This window comes from Anoplopoma fimbria, chromosome 5, assembly GCF_027596085.1.
Source record: "Anoplopoma fimbria isolate UVic2021 breed Golden Eagle Sablefish chromosome 5, Afim_UVic_2022, whole genome shotgun sequence".
Taxonomy (NCBI): Eukaryota; Metazoa; Chordata; class Actinopteri; order Perciformes; family Anoplopomatidae; genus Anoplopoma; species Anoplopoma fimbria.
In genome coordinates, this window is record NC_072453.1 from 9,196,650 (window position 1) to 9,209,916 (window position 13,267).

Below are 13,267 nucleotides of genomic sequence, written 5' to 3' on the forward strand. Positions count from 1 at the left end.
GTGATTATATTTGAACAAAATAATAAAATACTAATGTCGATTTTCCTTTGTAAATATGCAACCATAAAAAAATATAAATATATATTCGAAATATGCAACCATAAAAAAAATACAAATATATATTCTAAAAATGCAGCCATAAAAAAACAATCAAAAAAAACCCTGGAACCGTTTTTCTTGGAAAAATTAAGTAAAAAAAAAAATCTATGTAAATGATGAAACTAAATCACATCTTGAAAAAAATATTTATTGATAATCAGTGCAAATAAAAAAAAAAGGTTCTCAATACATTACTGCACAATCAAATTCCCTTGAGAAAAGAAGCAGAAGGCCTTTCATTTTTGATATTCAAATATGGTCTTAATCTTAACTAATAATACTTTAATATTCATTGGGTTTCATTGAGCCAATTTCAGCTCATATCAGCTCCCAGTAATCAGTGAGTTTATTAGATTTTCCTCTGAGGATTTGGATCACACATGCCATAAGGTGTTAAATCAGGCTTGTCTGCTTTTATTTTTGGCACTGTAGGTGAGGTTTGTTTGAGATGATTCATCCCCAGGAGTAAAATATATATCACATATGTGAGCAGAAACAAAATAAAAAGCCATAATGTTGTTTTCCTGCAGTGCTGGAGGATTTATAAAGTGGCAAGCAGAGCAAACTGCAGGAGTCCAGATATGAAATCTATCAAATAGGCACAGTGTGTTTCTTTATGTTCACAGCTTAAAGCCTCTCTACCTCCAGTTCTCCTCTGTGTCTTCAGTGGGTGTGTAATCCGGCTCCTCACTGGCCTTTACCGTGTTGGTGGTGCTGCTGCTGGTGGGGGGGGGCTCTGCGGGAGGAGTTGCGGATGATGTGAGTGAAGCCAGGCCTCCGGACCAGAGGGGCCCGGGTGGAGATGACGAGCAGGCTCTGCAGGGCGGCGGGGTCGCGGGACAAGTAGGCGCAGCGCAGGCCTCCTCTGTTGACGTGGTTTATGATGGGGATGCTCGGACGGGAGGTGTAGGAGCTGCTCCGGGTGTCCTGACGGAGGGCCAGAGGGCCACCGACTGAGGAGGAGACGAGAGACAGTGGAGATTAAAATCTAACTGGAGATACACAGACAACAAGCAGGAGGTGAAGTTTTGATATATTTCAAATAGACATATATCAAAAATATACAAAATTCCAAAAATACTGCCTATAAATATGTGTTTAATAATGTGGCTCCATGGAAACTTGCTATATTTTATTTAAAATATCAAACAAAATTTAGTGCAACAATAATGATAAACATTTTATATATAAATTAAGAATCCAAACTAATTGTTAAAGTTGATTTATGTTAATATTTGCATAAAGGATATGAGAAGAAGAAAGAAGTCAAATGGTAAGTTTGAAGTTTGAAGTTATTTCTTAACACCTTTTTTTAACTGTATGAGTTTTGCATTAATAAAGAACATTTTCATCACAAGCCAGTTTTGTTTTTCTTGATTTTGTAGAACACACAGCATTTAAAAAGATTTTTAGTAAAATATAAACATACAACAAAAAGGTAAAACAGCAAAATGCTAATTGAGCAATTGAGTAAAAAAAAAAAAAAAAAAAAAAGCTTGTAATAACTCAAAATCCAAAGATGTTACGATGTCGTTCACCTACCTGTAAGTGAAATCTCAGCATGCAGATTGCAGATGTGTGTGTTTACCTGGCCAGTGGGTCCGCTGGGCGCTGATGTTCCTGCTGTGGTTTTTGGGTTCAGACGGGTTCAGGCTCCTCTGGTCCATCGTTGGCCTCAGCAGGCGCTGCTGCGTCACGTGGGAGTGGATGTGCTGCAACACAGTCCAGATGTTTTAATTCTGCTTCATGGTGACGTTTCATTAGTGCTGAAAGTTATCAGTCATGTTCACCAACCAGGCCCTTCATTTGAAAGGCACAAAGACAAAAGTTGTCCCTTTTCATTCTTAATATTATGATTCGATTGTTATTTATCCGTTCGAAGAGCTGCTACAGTGGCTGTTTATTTGAAAGTTATAGCATTAACATTTAAAATCATCTATGAATGTGGATTTACATCTGCATCATTTCGATTTCTTCACTTTTAAAACCTGGTTTCTTTTGAAAACATCTCTTACACATAATCCTTCGAAATATTCTCTGATTTCAGCTCCGGAAAAGTGAGAATTTGCTGGTTTTCTTTTTCTTATATGACAGTAAATTGAATTATTTTAGCTGTTTTTGGCAGTTGGTTAGAAAAAACAAGCAAACTGAAGACATTGTGATTCAGTTTAATCTTCAATATTTTCTAGGTTGAAAGATTAAATCAAGAAAATGATCATTAGATTGATTGGTAATGAAAATAATCTTTAGTTGCAGCATGAAACTGTAAAACACAAATTTTATATGTCTCTTCTTCTGTATATTCTTTAAAATAAATATGTATCTGTATTGAATTTTCTTCTATTTCTAAACAGGGCCAGTATAACTTTCATTCCTGATTTATTTGAATAAACCAGATTTTGCAACAGAATATGGGATGATTATTGATCTGTGTTGTCCCGTGTCTCTATACCTGCAGGGACATCTGAGAGCACGGCTGCTGATTTGTTCTGTGGGAGAACTGTGTCAAAGAGTCCAACTGAAATGAAAAAGAGAACAGTAACTGGAGTCTAAAGTAATCAAAATGATCATTTAACTGAGACAACACCTCAAAGAATTTCCCACAGACTATCGTTGTGTTCACATTGGCTGTTTATTTAAGGAGAACTCAGGACCTGAAGTTGGGTCTCACCTTCGTCGGATGTCTCTGATGAGCCGGTCTACTCGGCTGCTGGGTGCAGGCCTCCTGCAGGACCCCCCCTCTGTCCGAGAGGCCATGCAGCAGCTGGTGGATCTGGTCCACCACTCCGAGGTCCTGCAGGAGTTTCTTCCTCTGGAGGAGCGCGTTGACCCGCTCCTGCTCCTCCATGTCTGCCTCCTCCTCTTCCTCCTCCTCCTCCTCCTCCTTCTGCTGCTGCTGCTTCTCCTGTCGGACGTCTGCAGCTTCAGCATCCAGCGACATACCGGACAGAGGGAGCTGCATGGAGAGACACATTTGATTCAATTTGTTTTTTATTGCCTCACTGTATGTGTAGCCACCAGTATGCACTCACAATATATATTAGCAATTACTGTCAGTGAATAACCTTGATAACACTGTTTGTTTCATCCAGTCTTGACAATAAAAAAGATATTTGAATTTGAAATTATCTGCGGGAATATTATTCCAGCTAATTTAAATTGGGGTAAGAGTCCATTTACTCAAAGGGGGTCAGCCAGAATATGAGCCATCCATCATAGGACAGAAGCTGTTTGACTCCCTCTGGTGGTTTCATGTGGGCACTGCGTCTTTAATGACAGTGATAGGCCTCACCAGCAGTGGTTCACAGTCACAGTCTGGGTTGGGGGGTTGTGTTTGTGCTCGTTGAGGTTTGACTCTCTCCCCCGCCGTCTCCCCCTGCAGGTCTCTCCTCCGGCCTCCCCTCTGGTCTCTCTCATTCTGCTCCTGTTTCAGACGAAGCTCCTGCAGTTGATTTCTAAACACAAATAAATGAGAACCTTAAGCATCTTTCTCTGATATTAAAAAGGATTTTCTCATAATAATATTTACTGTTAAATTAAGTCCCTTTATCTGTTTTAGCTTCTTTTTTTCTTTTTTTTTCCATCTAGCTGCATTTATCTTGTCATTAGTTCATGGAATCAATATTTCCGTTGCAGTGATTTTTGCAGGAAGTGCTACAGGAAGACACTTTGGAACAGGTGTTATTATGCTTTAAGTGAGTATAAGATGTCAGCTTTGTGGTTTTGTGAACCTGCCCTTCTCTTTTTGTAGTGCTACCACTGCTCTGTTGTGGACTTTTCTACTGTTGTGGAAAACGAGATCTGCACGCATCACCAGCAGCCTCTGCTCTCTACTGAACTGTGCTGAAAACACGCCACAGGTACCTGGCACACTCCTCTCTGGCTTTGGACGCCGCCGTCTCCTGGAAGAGCGAGCTGCTGTTTTTGAAGTACTTGTCGTATTTCTCTCCTCCCTCTCGGGGATATATCCTCCTGAAGCCTCCCAGGTGTTTGGCCTCGTACCTCTCCATCTGCTCCAGGGTGGCTGCCTGGCACTGACGCAGCTCCTCCGACCTGGACACATGCACACGGCTACAGTCACCTGCTATACAGGAGGGGAACTGGAACGGGTGTGTGACCTTGAGGGGGGGGGGAAATCACACATGATTTATGACAGACAGAACTCTACCTGGCCTCTCTGGTGCTGTTTTGCTGCAGCCTGTCCTTCACCCTGCGTCTCTCCTCCTTGGTGATCTTGCGGCGGTCGCAGGCGCCCAAGTTGATAAGAACCAGGGTGTCGTAGAGCAACGCGTCCTTCACCTCGCGGTCCAGCTGCGAGTCCGTGGTGAAACTCGGGGAGTGATTCACCTGGACACACAATAAACAGTACAAATATAGTGATTGATTTGGACGTCTGATAAGAGCATGGAAATCCTGAGTAACATTTTAATACAAACTCCTGCTGTGCAGCCAGATTCTGTTGAAAACAACAGACATTTACTTTAAAGTCAAGTGGAGATCCTACACATTCCAAAGAGACCAAATATGGCATGCCGGATTTAAAAATAATGTGTATAAAATGATGTGCAAGATATGTGGAATATTTCCAGTTGATGGATGATGGAATGGTGCAGCTATACATTAAAACATGGAGCGTTGGGTCTGAATATTTCACACATCTTGTACAGCTTAAGCAAGCTGATACAGATGTTTCATGAATCTGTCAGACAGTGTTGAGTCAGATTTAAAAAAAAGAGTTAAATGTTAAGGGGTTGAAAGCATGAATAAACTTTGGATTGAATCAATTCTGTTATCTAAATTGTACTTAATACAGAAGTCTGTAAAGAACTTGAGAACCTTGGATTGACAACAACAAATCTGCATATTTATGATTCATATATTAAACATAAGTATCGTGGTCTTTCACCTCCAGCACCCAGGGTCTGAGCCGGTGATCCAGCAGCACGTCGAAGCCCAGGATCTCGAAGCAGGCGCTGCCGGTGGTGTGGTTCGGGAAGCACGTGTGGTAGTTGTGTTTGAGGATCGGGTGAGCGGAGATCAGAGTCTTTACGATCACGTCCTCGATGTCGTTCCACATCTTGTCTGTGTTGCAGCTGATGGACTCCAGGAGCTTGTTCAGGGTGGACAGCTTTCTGAGGGGGGGGGGCAAAAAAACAACAACAAACATGCAATAAATATGCAGTGTTTTAAATAGTGTTAGTACTACGACACAACTAGCATTGTTAATGTGTGTCTTTACCGTTTGCTGCCGGTGTCCTCGTCTCGGACAAAGTTCTCGCTGTATTTGTTGATGGAGTAGTTGGTGAGATGCATGCACACGTCATCCTAACAGGAGAAAGAATAATTAAATGATTGTTTAAGCAACTGTTTATAAACAAAAATGGCAAAAATGTAAAGGTTTCAGCTACTTTATTGTGAGTATTTTCAGATTTTCTTAGTCGTATATGCCCCCCAAAAAAATTATTTTGGTTTTGACCTGTTGTTTGGACAAAAAAAGACATTTTAAAAAGTCACCTTGTGTTTTGGGAAATTGTGATTTGCTGATTATAGAGGGAAAATAATGAAAGTTATAATAAAAAGGTGCAGCCATAGCTTTTTTAACAGGTTGATCTGCAGTACCTAAGTGTTGTGTTTTGTTTTTATCTAACCAGGGTTAAACTCTGGCATTGTATTTGATGTTTTTCAACTTATTTCTAATTATCTTTTTGTATGTAAAGTGCTCTACTGTAACCACAATGATCCAGATTATCTATTTTATTATTATTAATGATGACACAACATGATTATATGTGTAAAATGATAACAATGACTCACTCCTTATGTTAAAAATATAAGGCTGGTGACTTTCTATGATGGCTCGGAGGAAGAAGCTATATCAGGCTTTGATACACACACAATACTTTTTAAGTATTATAAGCTTTGACATTTCTCACCACGTTGCTGTGTGTCGGCTCGGTGTACTTGGTGGTGCAGAACCGAGCCAGTCCCTCCTTGAACATGAATATGCTGAACGGGTCACACGACGTCACCAGCACGTAGATACGCAGGTCAAACTTGTATCCGTCGATTATGAAAGGCTGAGGAGGGAATGAAGAACGTGTGTAAACTTCCACCTGAGTGTGTGTGTTTCTGTGTGTGTGTCTGTGTGTGTGTGTTGTTCAATATATCCTCACCCTGGAGATGTAAACCTGGCAGATCATATGCTCTCCAGGATGAATTTCTTTACTCGACTTGGTGAGGACGATGCCTTTGCCTTGGCAACCGGTATCCGGCTTACAGATGTACGTCTTGCTCTTTTTGGCCCTGGTGTAAGCTTGGAAGTCACTGTAACTGCAAAGCACAGTTAGTTTCTTAACACACACACCAAGGAAAACAAAAATAAAAGAGCAAAATCACAGACAAAAAAAGGTGCAAACTGACTCAGCAGGAAGGCACCACGTCCGGGGGAAGATGTTGTAGTCTTTGGGGAAAAGCTTGAGCATTCGGTTCATGTTTCTCGCCAGTAAATCTTTGCGGCAGATCTCATTCATCCCTGGGAAGTGGTTTATTTTCTGCAGAGACACAAAACACACACCACTGTGTTTACAGGGGAAGCACTCTGTGGGCTTGTGAGGATCATTGTGAAGTATTTTTTATGCATGAGGTTGTAGTCAGTGTAAGTGAGATATGTCTAAATAAACCGATCCACCTCATTCATTCAGAGAGGAATCGTTGGTCATAACCTGCTCAGTACTTCCTGCTCTGAATTACTCAATTAGATTACAAATTGATTGCTTGAGCTGAAAAGCTGTTATGAGCAATGAGAAAATGACGCAATCTCATAATCTCTATGGAAATCTATATGTTTTATTATTTCATGAGCAGGGCATATTGAGCAGAAGGGATTTAAATGACATGTAAGGCTTTTATAATTTGACAGAGCAGAATGACTTTTCCCCATATCGTTCATTTAATTCACACAATTGAATTCAGTTTAATTAGTCTTCTATGACGGCGGCAGTAATGTGGGTGCTGATGTGAGCAGATTCGGTAGAAATACCTGGTAACGCTTCATGTCCTTAACGCGGTCCAGAGACACGGAGCAGTCGGTCCAGAAAAGAGTCCAGTCGTCGCCCTCCATCGCCTCTCTGAGGCCGTACCTACGAGCAGCGCGGCGCACTGAGACAAGAAAACACAGCAAGGAGTCTTGTTATTAAAGTGAATGTGTTTTTGTCAAACTTCTCTGCTACAAGGACTGATCTAGGAGCTGCTGATTACAGTACATGGCCAAGAATATGTGGACACACAAACATTAAACCTATGAGTCATTGTTCAACATATCATTCCAAGAACTAGGAGTTAGTCCATCTAGTGTGGTTTCTCTTTCTACTCCAGGTATTCACTCTTCATGACCTAAGGTTCTGTTAACTATAAATAGATGATGTGGTGCAGAGTAATGTAGATACCTGCATTGAATAACTATTAATTGATTAATTAGAGAACGTACCACTTTCATATTTGCAGTTGGTGAAGTTGATCCACAGTCATCTGGAAGAGAAGAGACACAGAAAGAGGGACAGACATCTGCTTTGCTGCAAGGTTCCTACAAACGGTTCATTACGCTCATCTTCCCTCCACCAAATGATGAGGTCAAGTTAGAAAACAAAAACCTAAAAGCCTCCAGAAAAAGTTGCAAAATCATAGCAGTCAAGGTGCTTGGAGGTAAAGTACCACCAGCGGGAAATACTTCGAAGTACAAATGTAGGAGTTTCGGCAGTTAAGTACCTCTTCTTGCTTTTCCTCCTCTTCTTGTTGTTGATGGGTTGAGGGCTGAGGGTGTACACTGCAGTTGGGCTTTCTCCGCCTTCTCCCTCGCCATGCTGCTCATAGTTATGTGCATCTTCATTTCTGTCCGGACTGTCCACAGATAGACCCATCCTGGAGGTGCACAAAACAAAAACAAACGCAAAAAGCTCATTTAGTAGTGTAGAAAAAAAGATGCCATTCCATATTTTTCACCAATTCCCTCTTTTACATTTAGTCTGTTTTCAAAGGGGATGTGCTGGAACAGCCTCACAATGAAACTCAATTCAAACAGAACACAGAACAAGCTGTAAGTGCGCTCATGGACTCATGTTTCCGTTTCCATTTCTCTCATCAGGTGAGTGCTCTGGCTGTCTGCACATTGTCACACGCCGTCATTCAAGAGTTATTGTGGCAGGACGGACACAGATAGAGGGGGGGAATGAACTCTAACGCAAGCCAGAACTTAAATTTGATTGCTTTTAATGATATTAATACAAAATGAACACCAAGACTACTGAGGTAAACAACATACTGATACGACTCAAAATGCCTCTCGCTTTTCACTTTTTATATGATAGCTTCAGATATCAGTGTCCTTGTGATGGCCTTCTTGTTTTCCACTAATTAACAAGATAACAGTCCTGTTTACAGTGTCAGGTTAGCTAAATACATCTCAATGTACAATGTCTTTGGTATTTCATTACCTCGTACCACTTTAAACACTACTCGAAATGTCCCCCTTTTTCTGACACTCCCTGGAAAACATAAGTGTTGACTGTCTACAATGAAAGTATTTTACATTCATCAATAAGATGAACAAGGCTAACACCGAGTTCTAAATCCAAACTACAATCTAATTATAAGAATGCTTTTAATACGTGGTGTCTACGCAAACCACACAAGGTGCAAACTAAACACGGTTCATAGTTTATGTGCTATTAGTGGATACTATTCTCTCACAGAGCGATGCAAAAATGAAAATGAGGAGTTGCCCACAGTTTGGGGAACATTTTTTTAAATAAATTGTGGATGATGTTGAAAAAAGCTCCAGAGAGATAAAAAGTTATTTTCTCGATTTGTGACGTCAAAGTGCCATTTCCTATTTAGATCAAGCAGTAAAGTATGTTGAATTTCTTATATACTGAAGATTAGCATGTAGTTTGTAGTAATTAGTATAAATTAGCATTAGCTTATTAGCATGAAGTATGGATTTGGGACACAACTTCAGAGTCTAGAGCCATGCTAGCACCTTTGTGTTTAGATATTTCACTCTAAACACAAAAATGTGAACCTCATGTTGGCGCTAGAAGAAAAGTAATAATGCTTTATCCTCTGGGGAGCATGATTCTCTGTAATAAATGCAAAGACCATACATTAAATAGTCGTTGAGAAATTTCAGTATGAACCAAAGTGATGGACCAAATGACCCACATGCCGTTTTCAGAGCCCCGTCTCCTGCATGTCTAAAAATCTAAGTTTATAGGAATAAACTTAGATTTTTAGAGTTCTGATCCACTCATGAGTTCTGGTTCGGTTAATGTCTGTCTACACTCTGACCCGAGCTCAGTGACCGGCACTTGTCACAGCAGAGTCTCAGCTGTGGGCCTCTGCCTCCTATCTGGTGTCTTGTGGGGTTGAAGGTGAGGTCAAGTTAGTTCCTGGTAATGATCGTGACCGCGGTGGCATTAAGGAGGGACATCCCAGATGCACTGTGGGAGGTCACGGTGCTGGGTAACCGTATTCTGATCCAACGATCTGGATAATCCTGGCCCCGAACTGTGAGCTTTACGCTGGGCCGAGACGCCCCGCTGACCTCAGCCCGGATACGGTTACAGACCCGCAAAGGATTTCTCCAAGGTTCTCCCTCGTCATGCAACAACAACAACAACAACAACAACAGGTACATGAATAACACCTTCTTATTATCTGTCCTCATCCAACAATGACTGGATTCAGTAAGAATTACTTTGTTAACTGTTGAGTGTCAATACATACACATTTGACACGCCACGCTAGCACTTTCTATTGTATAATTTACTTTAAAAACTAGCAAACAAACTGCAGGGATACACCTGCCATTTTAGACACATAGCTCTTGTTGTCACTGCCTGCTTAATTAATATGTAATGAAATGGAAGAAAAGACATTCTATATAAATCAATTGTCTGATTAGAAGTTATCACAGTCTATCACGTGTAAACACTCACCATCAATGCTGTAAATAACAATTATCTTTATCATCAAGTAAAAGTTTATATAAGTGCAATTACCAAAGTATCGACAAAGCCAAAAGTCACGTCCAAAAACTGCTATTTTTGTCTGACAACAATCCAAAATCCCTTTTTTTTTGTTTCATTTGCAAAGATATGAAAGAGAAAAGCAGCACATGTTTGCATATTATAGAGACAGTATCACACAGATGCTTTCTATTCTTACATAAATAACATCATTTTTCTAATCAAAATCACCATAAGCTAATCTTCTGCTGAATAACTAATTGATTATCCGACTAATTCTTGTGGCACTTATCGCATCACTCTGGTTTCACTGATGCAACTTGCCAGTTTATAAGATACACATGAAGCTTAAACGAATGCAGTCTGATGCACTCTTAATGAAGATTATAGAGTTCACTTTTTGAGGTGGGTGATTTAACTTTGTGGTCATTTTGGAGGCTGCAGTTTGTTGAAATTAATATATCATTTAGTCCATCATCATTGATTTAAATGGGGTGAACTAAATATTAAAAACACCTCTGTAGACTCATAGGTTTTAGCTATTTGTACCTGATAAATTGGCAACTGAGACCTTGTTCATCGTCACCGCCTTCATTTAAGAAATGTGTCTTACTCACCTGCACTGTGAAGCCTACATTTGTGAGGACGAAGGTGTTAGAAGATACCGCCGAGTCGGTCCGTCCGTCTGCTTCCCCACGTCTTTGAAACACAAATCTTTTGTTTTAAGAGCCCTTTGGGACGCTGTCACACTCCTCAGTAGACAAACCAATGAGCCACATCTCCACCTGTGCACCGTCTTCCTCTGGAGTCTTAAAAGAAAAGAGAGTAGATTTGTATCATCACAAGGATGGCTCAGTTCAGATTGACTTACACAGTCAAGCACCGGGCCCAGCGGTGGATCTGGTGACCAATTAGAAACTGAGGGGACAAAACACCTGATCCCCTCCTGACATGATGGAGAGAAAAATGAGCGGGAGACCTCAGCGGGGAGCGAGAGGAGAAGGACAATCCCCGACATTTGTTCACTGAAACAGGAGAAGTGTTTTTCAACGCCTGGAGATGTTCAATTTAAATCTGTGCTGAAAAGCGGCGTGGCAGCGTGTGGTGTAAGTGAACAGGCTGGACATCCATCTTGTTAGCCAAGTTGAAATGGAGAACCTCCAGTTGAAGCTTAGCCTTCCATTGAAGACATTAAAAATGGAAGACGAGCAGAAGGGGAAACGCTGGGCACAGAAGAATAGAAAGTAGACAAACAGGACGAGGTGTCTTATGTTTCCCAGTTGTCACGACAACGAATCAGATATTAATCAGAATAAAAACAAGACCTGATGACGATAATGTGGAAGAACAACATAACTTGGCGTGGTACTTAAACTACTTCTTGATTAATTAATCAATCAATCAACATTAATAAATCATTATTTGACATTTGACACACCCTTCCACACTCGCCAGTCTTTAGTCTTTGTTATGATGCTGTAAAGTTCACCTGCTAAGCTTCAAGCACTGATGGCAGTCACTGAATTGACAAGTCATGATTTGAAGGTATTTAAACTGTGTGTGTGTGTGTGTGTGTGTGTGTGTGTGTGTGTGTGTGTGTGTGTGTGTGTGTGTGTGTGAGAGTGTGTGTGAGAGAGAGAGAGAGAGAGAGAGAGAGAGAGAGAGAGAGAGAGAGAGAGTAACATGGGCAACATGAGCTCTCATGCAATTACAGAACAGAGCAATCATAATTGAATGTGACAGTGGTGTGTTTTTATAGAGATATTAAATGCAGGTAGGACAAGTTTGTGCGTTCTTTTCTCTTATTGTTTGAATACATAGTGTGTGTTATTAAATAAAGTAGGCAATGAACAACAACATTTCTAATTCCGCTCTACAAGATCATCAATTGCCAACTTTTAGAAATGAAGTTCTTTGTACTATTTTGTTGTTCAACTGACAAACAAGGGCCACATTAAAAACATTAAAATGTGATCAGGTATAAATCCAACCTAAAGACTGGCCAGAAAACTATTATAAAAAAAAACATTAAACACAACAGCATGATGCAAGGTGGTTTTTTTGATGAGTAAGTAAGTAAAAAAAATGTGTGGGGGGGGACACAGGTCACAAACTACTTTTGCCTGACAAAACCAATAAAAATGTGAATTGAAACAGAAGTGCATTGAAGTCATAAGCAGTGGTGGAAAGTAACTTTACTAAGTGTTTTGGGGAGTTTATGCACAACTATCAGTCCCTTTGCAGCTACACTTTTGCACATACTGACTCAAAAACTCTCCATGCATGGTGCTATTGTGTTTACTGTATTTCAGGTGTCATCTATACCTGATCAGGCCATGCATGGCACTAATGTTTACATATGCTGTTATGGCAACGGAATGCTGACCTCTCCCTAGATATACCGACTAGAGAGAGAAGGAGTAAAAATAAACGTCAGAAATTACCGTTTTCTGTCGGTACCGGTCAGTTACACCAACAGAGCAGCCTTCTGACTTGTTGTTGTTGTTGTTGTTGTTGTTGTTGTTGGAGGGACGTTGTTGTGGTCTTCCTGGCGTGACGCACAGTGGAGACTTAACCTACAAATGTAAACATGAATGAACTCGATGCACACACGCACGCTGCCCATTCCAGATGGAACATCCCCCTCAGGCGTTCAGCCAATCACAATTCGGGGGTGTGAGCGTTCTCGTCTCTGATTGGTTGCTGGCTCACCGATGAAGAGTCGATGGTTTCCCAGGTAATTCTTATAGTTTATTATTATTCATTTTAAGCATAATTTCTTCACATTTTTTTGCAAAATTATAATTGTTTCTTATTTATTTACATTCACTCCATCAATGGAAAGCAGTGAATATAATTATCAAAATTGTGACTATATTTTAGAAGTGTGTTATTGATCAAATAAATAAATCAGAATTGAAAGTACAAATCCACACGAAATCACAGAGAGAAGAAAAGTAGCTCTGCTCTCTATGGACGATCTTTATTCATCATATTGCACCTTTATGGCCACACCCTTATCACAACAGGTGTTTAGTGTGATAGAAAACACCTGCTGGAGTTTGACAGCATAATTAGAGCGTGGTGAGAGATGCTGTACTTTGTGGGTATGTAAACAATTTACTTTAAAACTATTTAAGAGTCTT

At 40.4% G+C, this 13,267-nt stretch overlaps 1 protein-coding gene across 2 annotated transcripts; it reads right to left on the minus strand.

Moving 5' to 3' along the window:
- Window positions 1-221: 221 nt before the first annotated feature.
- On the minus strand, window positions 222-12,899 carry ttll6 (tubulin tyrosine ligase-like family, member 6). 2 transcript variants are annotated; one of them, XM_054598401.1, is made up of 18 exons: window positions 12,834-12,899; window positions 12,566-12,697; window positions 10,739-10,930; window positions 7,864-8,016; window positions 7,586-7,623; window positions 7,139-7,257; window positions 6,520-6,650; window positions 6,273-6,429; window positions 6,033-6,176; window positions 5,339-5,424; window positions 5,006-5,231; window positions 4,268-4,446; window positions 3,964-4,152; window positions 3,392-3,554; window positions 2,771-3,055; window positions 2,552-2,617; window positions 1,688-1,811; window positions 222-1,052 (listed from the first exon to the last, which is right to left on the minus strand). In XM_054598401.1, the coding sequence occupies exons 4-18, from the start codon at window positions 8,013-8,015 to the stop codon at window positions 787-789; spliced, it is 2,325 nt and encodes a 774-aa protein (XP_054454376.1). In that variant the 5' UTR covers window position 8,016; window positions 10,739-10,930; window positions 12,566-12,697; window positions 12,834-12,899; the 3' UTR covers window positions 222-786. The 2 variants fall into 2 exon arrangements, with proteins under 2 accessions (XP_054454376.1, XP_054454377.1); XM_054598402.1 differs by lacking the exons at window positions 10,739-10,930; window positions 12,566-12,697; window positions 12,834-12,899 and having other exon boundaries at window positions 7,586-7,626; window positions 7,864-7,944.
- Window positions 12,900-13,267: the final 368 nt, after the last annotated feature.

Bases quoted from the DNA above. Each gene is read 5' to 3' on its own strand.
- ttll6 (XM_054598401.1), bottom strand. From the start codon at position 8,015: ATGGGTCTATCTGTGGACAGTCCGGACAGAAATGAAGATGCACATAAC. The intron at 7,624-7,863 runs GTACTTAACTGC...CTCTTCCAGATG, and splicing joins AGGAGGAAAAGCAAGAAGAG to ACTGTGGATCAACTTCACCA. The intron at 7,258-7,585 runs GTACGTTCTCTA...TTCTTGTCTCAG, and splicing joins CAACTGCAAATATGAAAGTG to TGCGCCGCGCTGCTCGTAGG.